Consider the following 19,962-nt stretch of genomic DNA (forward strand, 5'->3'; position numbering starts at 1 on the left):
TGTGTGAGTGTGTGTGTGTGTGTGTGTGTGTGTGTGTGTGTATATGAGTGTGTGTGTGTGCGCGTGTGAGAGTGTGTGAGTGTGTGTGTGTGCTCGCGTGTGAGAGTGTGTGTGTGTGTGTGTGTGTGTGCGGCAGCAGCTTGAGCCCAGGGCAATTCTGCAGGCAGATGTGCTGCACACGGCACTCTCATGCTGGGAATGTAATTCCGCCCCCAGCCTGTACCGCACACCCCTGCCAGTGGGGCTGGTGGAAAAACCCGACTGCAAGATGCGGATCATGCTGGACTGGTGCACCCTGGGTAGCTGGGGGGCTCAGGATGTGGCCTTCTGGCTCGGATAGGTTAGCGGGTACACTGTGGCGACAAACCCGTGCAAATCAAAGTGTCTGCTAGTCACACGCCATGCGATCAATCAATCAGTCTCCTCCTCAACCCATCACAGCCTCTGTCGGTTCTGAGCTGCCGTCAGCTCCAGGACACGTGTCGGGAGAGGAGCAGCCTGCAGGGAGGCTCCCCCACACACAGCAGTGTGGCAGGCAGAGTGCAGAAGCCTGAACCCTGCAGAGGCCGGCCAGAGCCACACCCCGCAGGCTGTTTATAGTGCTGACAGGCTGTAACAATAACTCAGATTACTCCGTAATGAGGAATTTTGAAAGGCAGATACTTTAAGTATTTTAAAATTTTACCACTTTGCCACTTGCCACTTTCAATATTTGTCTTTAGCTAAAGATAAATATTGTTTTTAGTTAAAAAAAAAATAACACTGAGAATTGTTTCAGAGCCGCTCAATGTTTGCAGTGGATTGCTCCCAATACTAATAGTTAAGCTACGGCTATGCTAAAAGTGGACGACCTGTTTGGGTACACTATGCGAGTGGATCGGGTGTTTAGCTAATATTAGAGCCAATATGTATATATATATTTTTCCCTCCAATGCAGATTCATTTGAGGAAAGAAGGAAGGGGATTAACCCCAGCTGAAAGCAGTATAACGGGACCCAACAGCATGTTATTGCACTCATGTCTGCATGCCCGCCCCAGTAGTGACGCCCATGACTGCGTGTTCTGTGGCAGCTCATTTCAGGAGAGCGGTGTGAGTGGATGGTGAACGCGGGGGCCGCCGCCTACATGGCCAGACGCGGAGATCCTCTCCACGGCGGACGGCTGGGAGAGCGGCAGGTCCAGCTGGGTGTCCGGCGTTCCGGGGCAGGAGGTCGGGGTCAGGGACTCGTCCAGCCAGCTGGCCTCCGTCAGAGGGGTGATGGTCCCGTCCCGGCTCTCCTCCGCCATCTTCAGCTCCATGTCGATCCAGTCCAGCAGGTCCCGCCCCTCCGCCTTCCCGCCGTCCAAGTGCGTGTCGGGCGCCAACTGCCTCCTGTCGGCCGCCGCCACCGGCTCCTCGTGCACCTCCGGCAGGGGCTCCACCTCCCGGACCGGTTCCGGCCTCCTCTCCGGCTCGCTGAAGCTCATGGCCAGCAGCTTGTCCAGGGCCTCGTCCAGAGACGGCTCCGCCGCCACGGGAGGAACAGCAGGCTCTGATTGGTCCTCCTTCGGTGGGGGACTGTACGCACGCGAACCAATGAGAGGGGGCAGAAAGGGTGTTTTTGGCGTAGAGACAGGCAGCGGATCGCCAGGCTTAACCGAGATGGTGGGTGGAGTGGGGGACATCCGAACAGAGACAGGGGGTGGAGTGGGAGACTTAGCAGAAGCAGACACCGGGGGTGGTGTAGGGGACTTGGTAGGGACAGGTGGGGTGGGAGACTGAGGAGAGACAGGGGAAGGAGTCGAGGATTTGGTAGCAGAGACAGGAGGGGGTGTAGGGGGCTTGGTGGTGGAGACGGGGGGTGGAGCTGGGGACTTGGTGGAGACGGGAGGAGTGTGGGGCTTTTCGTCTGATACAGGTGAGGGGCTGGGGTCTTTAGCTGCTGTAGGAGCTGCAGGACTGACGGTCTCTGGGGTGGAGGGAGCAGGGCTATCAGAAGCCTCAGTAACACAGGTCAGAATGGTGCTGGGGGCTGCTGGAGGGTCGGTGCCAGGGGGGGCTAGCGTGGGACCGCCCGCCTTTGGAGGACTGGGGGCAGGGGCCACGGTGTGGGACAGGACTACCAGAGAGTCCACGCGGGAGCTCAGCATGGAGGCGGAAACGTCAATGACTGCGTCCGGGGCTGGGTCTTCCACCGCGGAGAGCAGCGCGAGGGGCTTGGAGGCCTGGGTGCTCTGAGGGGCGGCGGGGTGTGTCACCGGGTCAGAGCTGGGGGTGGCGGTGGGGGCGGGGGCGCTGGGTTTAGCGGCCGCGCCTCCCTCCCCGCCCTCCTCCTCAATGTGCAGGAGCTCCAGCGAGAGGGGGGAGAGGGGCAGAGGGGACTCGCAGGAGGACTGAGGGGGGGCGCCGGGGGCGGGGCCGGGGGCGGCTGGCGCTCCCTGATCGAGCAGAGGCTCGGAATTGAGAGATCCCAAAGAACTGGGCTGGAGGACAGGCAGGGAGAAAAGGAAAGGAAAGGACAGGAAAGGAAAGGAAACACAAAGAGGACACATTAACAAGGAAAAAAGGAACAGAAAGTACACAGAGGCCTACTGAAAGGAGAGAAAATAAGCAATTCCTTGCTAGATTTTGGTCCTTTTCTTCAAGTTTCCCAACATAGTTTTACTGTGAGCACCACTAGCAAAGAATAACACTACCACAGGTCAGCTGCAAACACTTGCTGTGCGGTGTTCAGGGTCAACAACAAACCATTCTGCCCAGATATAAGTCTCTGTTGAGTATTACCCTTTAACAGCTACTTTTGTACAAGTAAAAGGTGGACAACCAGAGCGGAGACCCCACACTGTCAATCAAGCAACCCCATTCCAGCCCTGGAGGGTTTTGCAATCTGGCAGATTAGCCTTTCTAACAAGATCTATTCCAGGGCAACACACAAATCTATGCTGTGGTAAGTTCTAATGAGATTTTATGATAAGTCTTTATGTAGCCTATCTACAATAGGGTGACAACAATAGGGGCAAATGCGTGGAGTCATCAAATGATAAAAACTATTACTGCACAAAATTCACTCTGGTGTTTTGTTTTCTTGAAGACCCACAACACATACATACCAGTAGCCAGTCTTAAAGGGTTAACATCCTGTATGTATATCTGGCCAGCTCTGTGGTTGCCTGAAAGCAGTTAGCTAGTCAGCGAGACACAGTTAATAAGATCAAAAGTGGTTCCCAGTTCTGCATTTGTGTTTCATATTTAAAATGTCACTCTAATACCTCTTTTTTCATTTATGTGGCATATGCTCTTGTCCAAACAAACTTAATACTCATACAATTTTACAATATGAATCTAATATTCCTAGCCAGCTGTCTGCGAACAAGCCAGCCCATTGCATACTACACATCACAACTGGAGCGTTAAATTGTTTTACATTATACATATTATAATATTATGCATTATATAAAATGTACACGTGGAATGGTTTTGATTTTTAAAATTATATGTCGAATGATTCAATATCAAAGTGCACTGCCTTTTGTTTTTGGACTAGGATGCACTGTTGCTTGGAAAATTGCAGAGCTACACACCCTTAACTGCATTTTTAATGTTAAATGTCAAAACCGAATCTCTTCAAAAGCTGAAGACACCCGAGGAAGCATGTGGGTCGATCTGCCACTTCCAGAGTAATCACTGTCTCTAGATGTTTAGGAGAAAAGGACTTTGCCTTTTACCCGAATTTAACCTGAATCCCTCTGATAACAAACATAAAACATGCTGGTATATTTGTCGTAATGAGTAAACATGTGAAATGCACTCCAGGACAACCGCAGCATTTGAATACATAACGCCAGCGAGGCGTTTCTTTCTCCCCGCTGTGTGTCCAAGCCCTGAGGGCCACCCCGCTTAAAATTACAGAACCTGCTGACATCATCTCTATTCGTCAGAATTTTGGGGGAGGTTCAGCTCTGGAGCTCGCCTGGCCCTGGAACTCTCTCTCAAGTACCTCAGCGATCATACTCAGTGAATCAGATGATGAATTTGGGCCCATTCCCTTTTAACACCAAACGAAGCCCTCCCGCACAGCACAGACCGCGCTGTGCCCTCCCCCCTCCCTCACCCTCCCCCCTCTCTCACACACACTCACATTGCTCTGCACCTTAAAGTCAGACAGGGAGGCCATGAGCTCATCCAGCTCGCGTGTGGCGGAGGAGGCGGAGATTCGGGCCTGCTGCTGGGCCGCCGTTTCCAGCTGGCCGTCCGTCATCTCGCTCTGGGCCACCGAAGGGGTGGGTCTGGAACACACAATTACGAGCGGCCCGTCAAACGCGGCCGATTACTCAGCTACAACATTAGCTCACGAGCTGATCGCTTGCCAGCGGAGCATGGCACATGCGATCAGATCAGCGCGTTCAAAAGTTTCTCACAAAATCGGATGCGACAGAAAGCTTACGCTTACATAGACTTCAATGTTGCTCAAATGAACCTCAAGATTAAAAGCAACACGGCCTTCCTATTGCGAGGCATCGAGTACAGATGTGAAATAAGAACAACGCTTTCATAAAGTTTACCAAAACATTGTTCTGTTTGTTACTACGCAACTCATCACACTGTGATTCACTTCTAACAGAGGTCAACACCGTCACACGTTAACCTATCAGAGTGTAGGGGCGGGTCTTACGTGGGGCTGGGCACAGAGCTCTCCAGCTCATCCAGCAGGCTCTCCACGCTGGGCCGCACGTCCTCGATCCCGCGGCCCCCGTTGCGTTTGGGCTTCTCCTTGGTGGGAGGGGGCACCTTGGCCGGGGCGGAGCCGCCGTTCTCCTGCACGTAGTGGGTGACGCCGGAGGAGGGCAGCGGGGGCGCGGCTTCCTCTGCAGGGCAGAGAGCAGAAGGAGGCCGTTCATAAAACAACACATCACACACACACACACACACACACACACACACACACACACACACACACACACACACACACACACACACACACACACACCAATGGACCGCCATGGACAACATAAGAGCGCTAGGTTACCTGACATACCAGAACGTCCAACTCGGTGACTCTGGCAAGATCAGTTAAACTATAACATTCTAAGTGTCAGTTGGTGAATCTGGCAAATTAAATGAAAAGTAACATTCTAAAAGTGGCAGTTGGAGATGCCAGAAAGCTTAATCAAACTGTCATCTGTTTGTAAAATGTAAACTGTAATTACATTCTGTAGGAGTCAACTAATTCATGTGTTTCAGTGAAGACCTGAAGACCCGAAGGCCTGCACCCTTCTGTTACAAACTGTTACGAACTGCCGTATCTCCGCGAATTCTGGCTCTCCTTGCATAAATTATACATCAAAACAGAGATACACTTGTGCAGATTCCCACAATGTCTTCAGTTCAGTGGTGTGATGAACAGGTTTTGAATTATGAGCCGAAATAGTCGGCGAGTTCAGCCTCCACTCTAAGACACGTGTATGCATTCCCTTGACACAGAGAGAGAGGGAGGGAGACAGCACAAGGCAACCTGAAGAGCACACATGCTCAGTAATGCACACAAGCAACCACACATCGCATTTTCTTCACAAAATGCACACAAATCTAGTTGTCATTGAGTTTGGGCCTCAATGTGTCAACCTGCACACTCATCCTCTACTGTCACTTAAGATCCCCCTGGCAGAAGAGTGGAATTCTGGGATAGATGGGAGGGTGGCCGCTGTGTAACCCCCCCGGCTTCCCCGCTCCCGTACCTGTGGTGGGGAAGGAGGGCGTGTTGTGCTGCACGGCATTGAGCTCCAGGAGCAGGCGGTCCAGCTCCGACAGGTTACTGCCCAGGGACGAGCTCATGGCGGCCGCAGAGGAGTCGCTGGTCTTATGCTTGTTAGGGAAACTGGGGGGGAGGAGACAGGGAAAGAGAGGGCTGAGTAAACAGCCACACACACACACACACACACACACACACACACACACACACACACACACACACACACGCCATAACCAGCCCCGTTTTAACAAGCCATTGATTATACTATGATAAGGGCCCACTAATGGGCAGTGATACACAGCAGCACTAAAGAAGGGAGAGGGGGGGTGGGCTTTTTATCTTAATGAGCACCAAGAGCAGTAGAAGAGCTACAGCAGCCCTGGCACTCAGAAACGCTAACAAGATTGTTCTGCTATACTTAGGATTTTTTAAGATTATTAGCCGCACTCCTGGGCCACCTTCAGAGGCATTCTTTCTGACAGAGGCAGATTGCTCACACAGGGAGCCAGATGGCAGCCAGTCGGTGGCACTCATTTGTCGTTAAAAGACCAGCAGGACCCCTGTCCCGTACCTGTAGACGTGGTCCTCTTCACTGTGGGACGGGGGGGGGCTGCTGCTGTCCCGAGACCATGAACTCTTCTGGGCTGACCCAAAGGACTGGGGGGGCAGAAGATTATAGTATCAGTCAATTCGATTTGTCAATCAGCGATGAACTGGTCTAATCTGTATTGGCATCGTATCAATGCGATCTTCCCCCAAAAGCTGTCGGGAGAGTTGTGCTTTCCACCTGCTGGGAAGAGTGGTGTGAGGGGGGGTCAATCACGGTCCCGTTCAGGGCTTCGGCAGAGGGGGGAGGGGGCACCGGGGGCGGGACCGAGACCTCCTGGTAGGTGTGCCCGCCCGTGGGGTAAGAGTACGGCGTTTCCTCGGGCAGGAACACCGGGCGCTTCGAGATGTGGGAGGTGGTGGACTCCAAGTCCGCCAGGAGAGCGTCTGAAGAGAAAGAGAGAGAGAGAGAGAGAGAGAGAGAGAGAGAGAGAGAGAGAGAGAGAGAGGGGTGTCAGTAGTTATGAACTGGCTAAAACTTAGACAAGCAAAACACCAAGACCAAAAAATACTGCATATTCAGGATTCATCAGGCATTTCCCTGTTATACAAGACACTATTGCCTACGTAAGCGTCTAAAGCGGGCTGTGGATGATGCTGCCTTCAAATCCAATAAAGCAAGCTTGGGTAACTGCTGACAATTTGCTCTCTTTAATCTTCGTAAAGGAGTAGGCCTACAGCTTCTTGCTTTGCTGGAGGAGCTAGCTTATTCGATACACGAGGTTTCACAGGATTCAAGAGCAGTCAGACAAATATCAAACAATATTACCTCCCAACGTTGACCAGTGTCCTAAGTGCTGGCTCAAAGCAAAGCTGAATACAAATCAGAACAGAATGCAACTTTCTTCAGTTTAGACACACCCACTTCTGCTATTTCCTGCTGTGCCTGGATCTGATACTGATATTTGCCTTGAGCAACGTCTGCTAGCAAAGTGATAAACTGTCATCTGACCACAAGCGGACAGCATCATCACCCGATGTTTCCCTGGAATGCCCACAGTGTTCCTTGAAGAATGTGATCTGAAGATGAAGATAATATTTGAAGGCAGTGGTGAGAGAACGAGCCTCCGAACGGCTCTGTAACACTGCTCCAGACCGGGTGTTTAAATGAGCGCGTGTGTCTGTATGCAGACAATGCTTGGATGAGTGAGTCAGGCTGCCATTCCAAGCCCCCACTCTTAGCCTCGCCGCTCCAAAAAAGGCCAGCTCTCTTCAGCACACACACACCGCACAGGGCCTGCTGTTAGTCAATGTCATTATCACCACAGACACACACACACACACACACATGCACGCGCACACTGCTGCACAAAGTCATAATGAGACACAAACACAGAGGTCTCTACAAAGTCACAATGAGACACACACACACACACACACACACACACACACACACACACACACACACACACACACACACACACATACACACATACACACACACACACACACACACACACACACACACACACACACACACACACACTCGGTGAGAGACTCACACAGCTATGCACAAACTGACAATTAAACACACATGCATCCAACAAACACAGAAAGGAACACACACACGCCCATGAACACAGGCACACATAATGAAACACGAACATGTACACACACACACACACACACACACACACACTCATATGGCAGTCATTTCCATCATCTCCAAGGATATCTGAACTGAAATGAACTGCAGAAGAACGGTTACTGTGGAATAGCGCAAGCCTCTGTGGTGACGCTAAAAAGCTCCCAGCTGATAAAAACAGGTGGCCTTTGTGGACGCGTGGGCATTGCTCAAACCTCTCCCGAGAAACGGACGGACAGACAGACGGACGGACAGACAAACAGACACTCAGTGTGCAGCTGGCCCGCAGTCCAGGAGTGGTGTGTGGGAGCGCTGGAACGCCAGAACAAAATAAGCGCTTACCTCACTCCACCGAGCCCCAGTCAATAATAGCCTGGAGACGCTCACCCGCACACAGAGAGGGGACTTTCACACGGCCGCTACGTGGGTGGCGGAGGGTTCTCGATAAGCCCTGCCTTATGTAACCAAACCGTTCCAAATTCGCGCCGTTCTCTTCGTGCTCTCTAAGCTAGGGAGCACGTCTAATTCAAACATTTACACTGCGCCGCACCTTGCCGTGCCAATTGGTCTAAAAACAAGTAAAAATCTAAGCACAATGAGGTCCTGAAAGTGAAGCTAATGAGCCTGAGCTGAGAAAGGTCTGGAAACCCAGCAGGCCTGGGGCCCCTGAAACTCACGGCCCAGGGAAGACACTGGGACAGAGGACAGGAGGGTGATGGGAAGGACAGTAAGATCACACCCCGGTCACACAGTAGCAGCGATCCTCTAATCTTCAGAAACAGCGGCTCCGACAGCCGGACAGTATAGAGAGGGGGGGCGGGAGGGTCGTTAGCGCGAGGCTAAGGGTCGCTCTCTGCCAGACTCCCATTTTTTTCCAATTTAGCCAAGACAGAGACTCACTCAGGTACTCACGGTGTTAAGACACGAAGCGTCCGGAACCCGAGGGCGAGCGTATGTGTGTGTGTGCGCGGCCAGAGAGATCGAGAGAGGTGGCCTCCAGGATGGAAAGCCCATATCTGAGTGGTGTGCTCACCGAGGGAGTGGCGTGGGAGGGACACCAGACACACTTTCTCTGGGTTCCCTTGCTCTCTCCATCTCTCTTTATGTCCCTCCCCCCTCTGTCTCTGTCTCTCTCTCTCTCTCTCTCTCCCTCCCTCCCTCCTACTCTCTCTCTCTCTCTCTCTCCCTCCCGCTCTCTCTCTCTCTCTCCCTCCCGCTCTCTCTCTCTCTCTCTCTCTGAAAAAACTTTCGAAGTTCACTTACACTCAGCTGCATTCCTTTACAATCAACGCTTACTTGTCTGATAATAATTACTCTCATTCAAGTCATTCAAGTCATACAAATCATTACATTTCATTACATTATTGGCACTTAGCAGACACTCCTATCCAGAGTGACTTATATCATTTATTTATCATTCATTCATTTATATTCTTACAATGTTATCCATCTATACAGCTGGATATTTACTGAAGTAACTGTGGGTTAGGTACCTTGCCAAGGGTACAGCAGCAGTGCACCACTGAGGAACTGAATCGGCAAACTTTCAGGTACAAGTCCTGCTCCTTAACCACTATTGTACACTGCTACCAAAAAAACAGCTGAAGTCACCGCTATTCATTCTTCTTCTGTACTACACAAACCCTAGCGTCTCGCTTATAGCTGCAGATACGATCACTACTATCACTGTGATCAGATGCATGACACACAGACGCCATGTGCTCGTCTCCAGATCGGTAAACTAAAGCAGCTTTCAAAACTTCAAAAAATTCCCTACCCTCTAACAGTGCTTCAATCCACAACAGCCACCTTGTTCTACAGTAGGTGTGCAACAATAAAAGTTTATCCTTTAACAGAACAAGAGAGGACTGTGGGAAGTGAGCAGAACATCCATTCCCAGAAGCAAGAGAGTAAATAAATAAAAATAAAGAGCTGGAGACCGCTGGATACAGGCTTTCCAGAAACGCACCTCTTTCCTTTTCGTCTCTGCCCACATACTGGTCTTTATTACCCAGCTTGAGAAAAAACAGATCAGGTCAGATTGTTGAGATTAGGCTCACCATGGAAGAGAGCAGGGCCTCTTCTTACAAGCCCCCCTGAACATCTGATTTCCTTATCTATGCAGCATTGTGGAACATGCCTGACAAAAGAGTGCAGTGTTCACGCGATTCCCGGGATGAGCCCAGCTGCCTGCACTCCGGTGCGGGCTTTCCTCAGCCACTGGGGGGGGGGCAGGGGGGGACAGGGGAGACCACATGGGACCACATAGGACAGGGGATCTATTTAAGGCTTTAAACTCCACAACTAAGTCTGTGCAAACCTGCTCAAAATAAAACCCAGCCCGCTCAGAATAACCTGCACCTGGTGCTGACACGTTTAACAAGGTCCCATAAACCCATGAGAACCGGACCTTCAGCCATCCTACACAGAACCTGATACAGGCTGCCTGCATAGGTTCCCATCCAAACGGTCCATTTCTGCAGTCAAAAATGCAATGTAATTTTGTTTACTGCAACTTGGGTTTGGGGGGGGGCTTTTTTTTTTTTTTTTTTAACAACTGTTGACCTCCAGCAGGGGCCAGCTGGTCGCATTCCCAGCAATAATCATTACAAATAAACCTCAGTTTTTGGAGGGATTTAAAAGCATTTTATTTTGTTGTAGCTGGTGAAAAGGAGTGTAGCGGTTTCCTTTCGCAGAGAGAGGGGAGACTGATTCAGTGTTGCAGCCAGGTGTGACTGGGAGGACAGGGCTACAGGCGCAGTCAGTGGGCTGAGAGGTTTTGTTTGAGCCGCTTGTCTGTCTGTGGGGGGGCTGGGGGGCACGCAGCACAGTATAGACTGCGGGACGACAAGGCCCCCCCTCCCTCAACCTCGGTTCAAACCGAACTGGCACCGATCCCCGTGGTACAACAGCAAACACTGGACTCTTCTGTAAACGGTGACGGAAACCAGCCACGTTCCTGGTGATCTCAACCTTCACCGATGGTGTGAGAGCTACGCCAGGAAGGATCCCAGGGCTGTCAAAGGCATGCCTCTGCCTGGAACGGGGCTAGCCCTGACAAATTCCCCTGCAAAGAGGGGAGAGATTACACAGATTCCCCCTCCGGCCACTGCGCTGTACGGTGGACACCGTGTGAAACCACGAGAAATACGCTAAAGCACTGCTGTGGAGAAATACTAGAAATTTATATTCTATGATATCTACAGAATTGTGTTCTGGAAGCCTTGGTCCCTACTTGTGTCCAGTCAGTGATACAGTCTGACGTTGGTGCGCTGATTCTCTTAACAAAAATGACAACAAGCACAAACAGCGCGTAAGCGATCAGAGAGATGTCCACAGAAAAAGCAGCTTTTGAGCCACAGGGTTTCACACTTCCCCACTCGCTCTGAGGGAAAGCGCTGGCTGGTAGCAAAGCTTGCCTGCATCTTCCCCTGCAGCCAGAGGATTAACTTCCAGGCTTTCAGGATGCGAAGGAGTTTTCCACTGCGCATGTAAGCACTTGATACAAAGCATAAAACATGCGTTTTTTTGACCCGAGCTCTCCTTTAAAACACACTGGGTCAGCACTACAGTTTATGAATACCAAGCAGATGGAGAACGGTTCAAGTCAAACACAGTATCTTTCCGCTGACCTTTAGAAAAGGCAAATAAACCCAAGGTGCTGGAGTTGTCCTGCTTTAGCGTCCTAGCGCACCGAGGCTAACGGTGTGGCTGACTCCATCAGAGCAACAGAGCGAGAGCACCAAACGCCATCTCGCGCCTCTATTAACTGGCAGATAGCACTGCTCCACTTTCCAGCCGCAGCTCGTCGACGGAGCCCCGCTGTTCTTGCTTCGGTCGCCCCCACCCTCCCGCCCCACCTTCCTCGAGAGCCCAGCCCGCTGGCAGGAAACTGGGTCGCTTGGGTATCCGTGGAGACTTTGGCGCAGATCAAATTAACACAGCGTGCGTTTTAATTACACATCCAGGAGGGCCATGTGGGATTCGTTACAGGGCCGGGCCGGGCCAGAACGGAGCGCGCACAGTGCGAGCCGAGGCGGCGGCGGTGGCGGTGGTGATGGTGGTGTGGGGGGGGTGTGGCCTTTGAAGTGAGGTTCTGATGATTCCTGCTGGCTGCGCGGCTTTGCTCCATCTCCATGCGGGGGGGACAGGCAGCAGAGATGCACAGAGCATAAACTTCAAGGCAGGGGTGGGGGGGGGTGGGGGTGCTCCTCCTTCTAATCAGGGCCCTGGACGGAGGCCAAGCCATCTCCTTTCTCAGCCTGCTCAAAGCATTCGGGGTCAGGCCTGGCTTGCTCTCCCTCGTCTCCTCCCTTCACTCTCCCTGGCTCAGCAACACCCAGCATACCTCCTTTTCATTACCGTTTCCTTTCTTTGATGCGTTCCATCCCTCCCCTCGTCCGTTTATCCCCCGTGCCATCCTCTCTCTCTCTCTCTCTCTCTCTCCCAAACCCTCCGCTTTCTCCCTCAGCCTCACATTTGGCAGGTTACTGAAGAGCAGCGAGTGACCGAGGACACGGCGCTGATTCAGGGGAAACGACACGCTGACCCTGGAAAAGGAATGCTTGCCTTCCGGACATTATCTCTGACCAACATTTTATATTGTAGGAAAAGGGGGGGGGGAAAGGAAAAACTAAAACAAAACAAAAACAAAAAGCACCATTACTCCAGACAGGATATCCTGCCAGTAAAACTTCACTTCCTGTGCTGGCCATTCCACATTTCCTGTGGTCTGTGCCAGTGCTGCCAAGGCCCTCGTACACATACAGCACACACCTCTCAGGAGGAACATTCCAGCATAATCTGCAAAAACAGATTAACTGTTCCATATACACAGGCAAAGGACAAACACAAAGGCTCACAATCCATGGCATTAAATCCATGCTCCTGTGTGTGTGTGTGTGTGTGTGTATGTGTGTGTCTCCTCCCTAACAGTAGCAACAATAGAGACCTTTATGCTGCCGTGTCCAGTTGCATAACTGAGATCAACACTCATTAAAGCTGGCTGAGACATGGGAGGGCCATCTTGGACACTTATTTCACCAGACTGTCTGGTGGCTGCTCTGCAGTGAAAAATCCTGAAGGGGGCAGCGTTGAGGTATTTAAGAGGGCGAGAGTGAGCAAAAGGCGAGGGGAGGAGGGTCCTGAGGCAGCTTTCGGAGTGGAGGGGTGTCTAGCTGAAAGCAGTGGTGGTGGAGGGGTGGGGGTGAAGTTTAAGCATTAAGAATTAAGAATGCAAACAAATCCAGTGAGCCAAATTCTAGGCTCCAACAATTCCTTCTCTTAACTTCAGAGAGGGGAGCACTGGCACCTTCTAGGGGGGAGAGAAGTCCAGTCTTGTTCAGCGGATATCCAGACCGCCTCTAAGAATGCATGGTATTCTTACTCTAATTCTGTAACGTGGAGAAGCTCTTGCAAGGCGATTAGCATTACTGTACCGGCCGAAATGAGCCGTATAATGGTCACAGCCACAGTCTTGCTGATGTCTCGTGCCGGAGGGTACCACCCTTGAAAACAACTTGAAGGATTAACATGAAAAAAAACACATGACTGTGAAACATGATGGTATTTAATAAAAAAAAAAAAAAAAAAAAACTCACACTGCTCCACTTTCTGATGTGACTCCTCCATCTCCTCCTTAATGTTCACACACATTCTTGACCTATCTGTGCATCTCACCCTTTTCCCTCTGTCTCCCTATCTGATGGGAGGGTAGGTGAGCAGGGAATTCCTGACATGCCATCGCCTGCCTCAGGAGTGTATTTGTGCGTTTGTGTGTGTGTGTGTGTGTGTGTGTGTGTGTGTGTAGTGGGGAGGGGGGTTGATAGAGGCAGCAGAGAAAAAGCCACAGAGAGAGAGAAAGAGAGACAGAGGGATAGGTGAATTAACAAGTTAGCTTAGTAAGGTTCAGCCAATCATGCGCAAGCCCCTAACTATGCCAGACCAACCCGGCGATCCCAGACCACCTCAGATGGTGGCCTAGCATTAGACCAGCTCAGCACATAGCATCTGCGGGACCTCACTTTCACAATTGGACTAAACTGGACCGAGGAAGATCAGACCAGCATCTGCAAATATGACAGGCCCTTTAATGAAGTCTCTAGAATGATACAGTTGGTATCACTACTGTAATCTATTCTTGCCCTTAATAAGGAGAATAACCAATGTGAAACTACAAGTTACAGCGAAGGCTGAATTCATAGAGATGTGGCTGCCGGGTATGGCTGCCAGATCAATTTAATGTTATTTCTTTCAGTTGTGCACTTTAATGAAGCCAATGTCCACTGGTACATAGAGATAGCTAAAGGCACAGTAAATTTGCAAAGGACAAAAGTAAGCAGGGGGTGTGTTTTTCAAGTATATATTTGTCTAATTACAAAGCCTTTGGTAGCTAAAGCCTTCTATGACAGATGCTGTTCACAAAAGGAAATCTGATGCAGAAATCTCTGTGATATTCCTAGAAATATTTAACATGTTGCTCCAGGAATGGGTCATCATACCGAAAAGCTCTAAATCCGATTTAACAACTAAGAACACAGGCCAATTTAGAATTCATTTCATGGTTTCATAACCTACTTCAGGCTATCTAACCTTTAAAACACACTCCTCAACCACCCCCCTCTCTTTTTCTGCACATTGCAGCTAACTGCACTGTCACTCGATTGTTAAAAAATGTTCTTGATCACTTAATCGCATAAATACAGACTCCAAATGCTTAGCAGAGCTTTAAATAAAGTCTACACTTTGAACACTGAGTTTGTTTGTGTCTTACTGTGAGGAATTTTAATTTATATCCATTATGGCTGCACGCTAGCCACCTACTAATAGGAAGCTTCACAGCGTATTGTAAGGGCTGGAGAGAGACTAGAACAAAGAAAGAGAGACAACACTGGGAATCAATATTTTTGGAAATGTCAACATTTCCATAAAAAATACATGACTGCACACAACCACCTGTAAACGGTTTGAAAGCTCTAGTGGAGATTATGGGGGAAAAAACACTTATTGCAGGGCGTTCTAATTCAAAGCCGAACCATCCATAAGAGAGGAGGAATGTCAGGAACTGACAACAAATTAAACCCATTCCTTGCTGTTCTTCTGGCTCAGCTATTAAACTATAACCTATACACACACACACACAGACACACACACAGACACACACACACACACACACACAGACACACACACACACACACACACATACACACACACACACATACAGACACACACTCACACAGACACACACACACACCCACACAGACACACACACAGACACACACACAGACACACACACAGACACACACACACACACATACACACACACAGACACACACAGACACACACTCACATAAAACAACTACCCAATATGGCAAATGATAGTGAACTTACTGGATTTTTTTTGTGAACAAATTTAGCCTTTTATTGTAAAGGGCAAAACTAGTGGCCCTAACTCAGTCCACGTTTATAGCCCGCTTAAGCTGCCAAAATTAGCCGCTTTTAAAAATGAGGCGACCTGAAAAGCTACCGACTTAGGGGGGTCTATATATACCCGCAGTCTGCCTCAGGACAGCCTGCTGGTTGCAGGCAACGCTGTACGCTTCGGCGCGTGGCTGCGGTTGGAGGGTCAGGCCTGCTGGACTCTGCCTGCCTCACTGCACCTCCAGCTGCTGTTCAAATAAAAAAAAAAAAAAAAAAACACACAGCACACAGGGGTGTCAGCCTGTCTCTGTGTCCCAAACTAGGGATTCACATCACTGACGCATGAGGAGCTGATCCCCAGATCGAAAAATCACAGGGCACTGCTAGCGCGTTTGGTTCGTCGATGCTTGAGATCCAAATCCATCCATTCCGAGATGTCTCTCTGCAGTGACTGAGAAACAAACACTCAGTAGATTAAGTGGCAGCAATGGTTTGGACTGATCTCTGATTGGTCATTGGATTTCCTCTGGGGCCAAAGGTGGGCCAGCCATGTGCTGCAGTGAGCACAGATTGCCGTATATATGTGCCAGTAAGCTACATACACAAAGCTTTTCTGGACAGACGATATGGAGAAACACAGGCTGGTTAACCTGCTAAATTTAATATTCTTGAATTGGAGGCTCTGGTAGGGAGGCCAACATTAATGTTGTGTTTATGTTGCAGCAAATACCAGCACTGGTCAGCTGGCTGAACAAATTTCAGATGCAAAATTAATTCTGTGGGTGGAGAGCCAATGACACATGAAGTACAGTCAATCGATACGTCTGAATGACCGATCGTCCATGCTTCCCTCGCACACGGAGCCGTGCGCACGCACACACACCCCCACACGCAGAACACAGAGCACAGAGACACACACACGCGCACACAGGTTCAAAGCTCTACCCAGACCTGAGGTTTCGTCCACCGCGTTACGCGGTGACGTTATCGTTACTGACATCCAGAAGGTTCATGTCTGCCTGGCTGAGCTTTACGTGTAACAAATGAGATTCGGTGACAGGCCACTGAGGCCCAGGAAAGCCTGTTTATAGCTGGGGGCCAGAGAGCAGCACTGGCCAGCACCCCAGTGCCTGTAACCCTATCCCCCCACCCTGGACATGGTATTTATACCAGCGGAGAGGGGCAGAGAGACGGAGGGACAGAGGAGAGGGACACACATGGAGGAGCAAGGGAAAGACAGTACAGAGCAGGGCGCGAGAAAGAGAAGAAACGCAGGAGGAGGCGAATGAGGTGAACCAGAGCGAGGGAGAGAGGGAGATGGGGTGAACGAGAGAAACTGCAGTAAATCGCAGGCAGAGGGGGGGGACCACGGATGGGTGGGTTTCCAGAGGTTCAAAATAAATCCCACTAAAAATACCCAAGCGACCCCATATCAGATAGATGACACTCCCCTGTGCGGATGGCTCGACCCAAAATAAGAGCAATTCCCCGCAGCCCCGTAAATCAACCTGACACGGGAGAGATCAGGATCCACCCTTAAAACACTCACATAACATGTTTTCAATCCCTCTCCTGCTCTCCCTCTCCCCATCCCGCTCCCTTGAAACCCCCCCCTCTCCGTCGAGCGCTGCGAGGGGATGATGGAGCCGCGTCCGCTGCGGCAGCCGAGGGGTTAACCCGTGAAGGTCGTCCAGGTCACTCCGCAAACTGCTGCTCAGGGCGCAGCACAGCATGTGACCACATTCGAACTGGGGGACGGAATTTCTGAGGTAAGGGGTCCGTTCTGTGAACATCCCTGTAAAGCAGGACTGACCAGGGCCAGTATTTCGGAATACAGTATCTGGTTCTTCCACCGCTCCTCCCCATACAGTATGAACAGCCATACCACCCTCTCCTCCTTCCCATACTCAAAAGCTAAAGCTAACTGGGACAGGCCTTGCATAGCACTTGGATTGGAGACTTCCTGGGAAAACCCAGTATGGCACTCCTCTCAACACACCAAACAAGTCCAGGGCTTCAGTGCAGTGATGGGGACACTGCTTCAGGAGGTGCTGCCCAGATGACAGTTTAAAACCAAGGTCTTATGATGAAATTCCCCGTGACTGGCTACACGCTCCTCTGCACTCACTACCCACGTACTTCCTCCACATTACTGCATAAGAGGAGCTCTGCTCTGAGCGCACCCTCCTGGTTAAACAAGGGCTAAATGAACAAACAGACTGATATCTGGTCAGAGCCAGCATTTCACAGATACCATTAAAATTCAAAAACGCATTAGGGACACCGACATACCAAACAAGTGGGGAGAAAAAAGCATAAGATGTCAAAAAATTGTGTGTGGGGTGGAGGACGGGGGACAGGGGACGGGGGACACACTGAATCACCCCATCTCCCTCTCTCTCTGAAGCTGCAACCCCGCCCCTAAGCCTCATTCGTGACATTCATGGAAACCCACGTCTGAACTGCTGGTCTACCGCAAAAATGCTCTGATGGGGAAGGATGAGTTGACTGACATGAGCGATCGATAAGCAATGAGCATTCCGCTGGCCTGGCAACGGACTTCGATTCCCCCGCCACTCCGGCCTCCGTACCCGAGAGGACAGGGAGGAGAGGGGGACAGGGGGACAGGCCGCTTCCGAGGATGACCCTAATCCTGTGACCGTTCCCCACCTGATCCTGGCACGGAATGACCCGGTCCGAGGCCAGCTGCCAAATGTAAAAAAAGGTTACCCATGCCCACATCATCGCCGCTGAGCTCTCAGGTCAGGTGTTAACAGAGGTCCTGGAACTCCCCCTCAGGATTTTTGGCCCATCTTTAGGGCCGGGGGGGGTCCTCTTACCGACCACCTCGCCCCCCTCACCTGTTTGCGCATGTCATTCTTCGAAGGGGGGCCCTCAGACTCACAGCTTTTCCTGTCTTTGGTCATCTAATTCCACAATAATCACTTTAACATCTTCACTTCGGCGCCTTGAAGCGCCCCGTAACATCACGGACACGAAGGAGATTGAGACGTAAACAATAAAACGAGATACAGGCATAAACATAACACACACGGAATATGAAGGGGAAGGTAACGGGATACGGGCATAAACACGGGCGCTCTTGCGACACCCTCAATTATTAGCTCCTGTCCTGCTCCTCCTATTAGCTCCACCCCCTCGCTGGCACAGTCCGTCCCCGGGCATCACCTTCCCGAAAGACGACGACCAAAGCAAACGCCTCCCAGCCAGGTCGTTAACTATGCCAGCGAGAAACCAAGATGAGCAGAGAGAGAGAGAGAGAGAAAATGGCATTAACACCATAACTGAGCGGCTACATTTCTGCTCTCTTGTGCTGGAAGCAGCTCTGGACAAGAGCGCCTGCTAAATTAATGTACTGTAATGCAATGTAAATGTAATGTAATTTAATCTTTCACCAGCTGGTGGATGTCCCCTTTTTTTTGCACGCTCTAACCCACGCTAGAGCAGGTTACACAGAAACGCCACAGCAGTCTGAGCCTCTGCGGGTTTCACTCCCTGTCACCATGAAAGCAAGGAGGGAATTAAGGCAGCCCCTGACAGCTTGATGGGCCAGCGTGGTGGCACTGAACTTTAGCCACTTGGACCGCTCCGCAGCCCCCGGTCTCATTTACATCCCTGTAGCTTGGCTCTCGCCCACCCTCCCTGGCACGCACATTGGGCCAGTCTCGCCTGCACCTCCGTCCGGCTCTTTTGAGGGAGATACCGCCATCCGATAGGAGGGCCTGGCAGAGGGGAGGAAGAGAGGCCGGCCACTGAGGCTGCACTGGAGGTGAACTCCCCACCCACACCTCACCCACACAGCCACGGCCTGGAGCCTGACTCAGCTCAACGGCTCCAGTGAGTCAAGCCGACAACCGGAAACTCAATGGGCCGTTAGCTTGTAGGGACAAATAAGTGCTGGACCTGGAAAGAATTGGAAATCGTTCAGGGCTGACACATTAGATCTACCCCGAACGGTCCTGACAGGCCCTCCCACAGAGTCTGAGCAAGAAGAACAAAAATTAAGACTCCAGAACAGGAGGATGGGTTTTTAAAACGTGTTCATGGATGCTCCCTTTCTTTCTTGAACTTAAAATGAATCAAAATGTTGTGGCCATTAATTTACCAGTAGTAACGGCAGCAGAGCGTTAAACTTGGCAATTTTGTTCCAGTTACTTTCTTACAGGAGTCATGAGACCTGTGTACTAGACCACTTTAACTTTCTACTTTGATCCTCCCAGTATCAGGGACCTGAGCAGAGAGTGGGTTGGGAGCCCCTTTCAAGCTAAAGTTAAGCACCCATGAGAAATTCATTCATTCATTCTCAGCACAACTGCTAAGATCAACACTCTGCTGAATGAGTTTTGGCCCACCAGCAATGCAGAGATTAAATTTATGCTGTGCCATCACATTTTACAAGTCTATAGAAGTGAGCTCCCATGAGATACACTCTGCACTGAATCATCTTCAGTATAAAATGAAAAGTATACAATCTAATCATAGACTAGGACCTAAGTAGCACAACCGAGACTATCCGATACCACTCTGATCATATCTTCTTTTCTGAAGGTGTCCAATGTAGAGTTTCGGTTAAGCGACTGTCACAGGAAGACCCCACCCACT

At 50.6% G+C, this 19,962-nt stretch overlaps 1 protein-coding gene across 2 annotated transcripts in view; it reads right to left on the reverse strand.

Annotated features, from left to right (window-relative positions):
• The window catches only part of pxnb (paxillin b), a 39,322-nt gene that overhangs the window by 7,165 nt on the left and 12,195 nt on the right, over positions 1 to 19,962 (reverse strand). Inside the window, exons 2-6 of one of the 2 annotated variants that reach the window (XM_036526739.1) lie at positions 6,517 to 6,722; positions 6,301 to 6,386; positions 5,716 to 5,855; positions 4,653 to 4,845; positions 4,131 to 4,266 (exon numbers count right to left, since the gene is read on the reverse strand). In XM_036526739.1, coding sequence (XP_036382632.1) covers positions 4,131 to 4,266; positions 4,653 to 4,845; positions 5,716 to 5,855; positions 6,301 to 6,386; positions 6,517 to 6,722 — 761 coding nt within the window. Of the gene's footprint in view, positions 1 to 4,118; positions 4,267 to 4,652; positions 4,846 to 5,715; positions 5,856 to 6,300; positions 6,387 to 6,516; positions 6,723 to 19,962 lie in introns of both variants that reach the window. The other variant, XM_036526738.1, reaches the window with a different exon arrangement.

This window comes from Megalops cyprinoides, chromosome 4, assembly GCF_013368585.1.
Source record: "Megalops cyprinoides isolate fMegCyp1 chromosome 4, fMegCyp1.pri, whole genome shotgun sequence".
NCBI classification, from domain to species: domain Eukaryota; kingdom Metazoa; phylum Chordata; class Actinopteri; order Elopiformes; family Megalopidae; genus Megalops; species Megalops cyprinoides.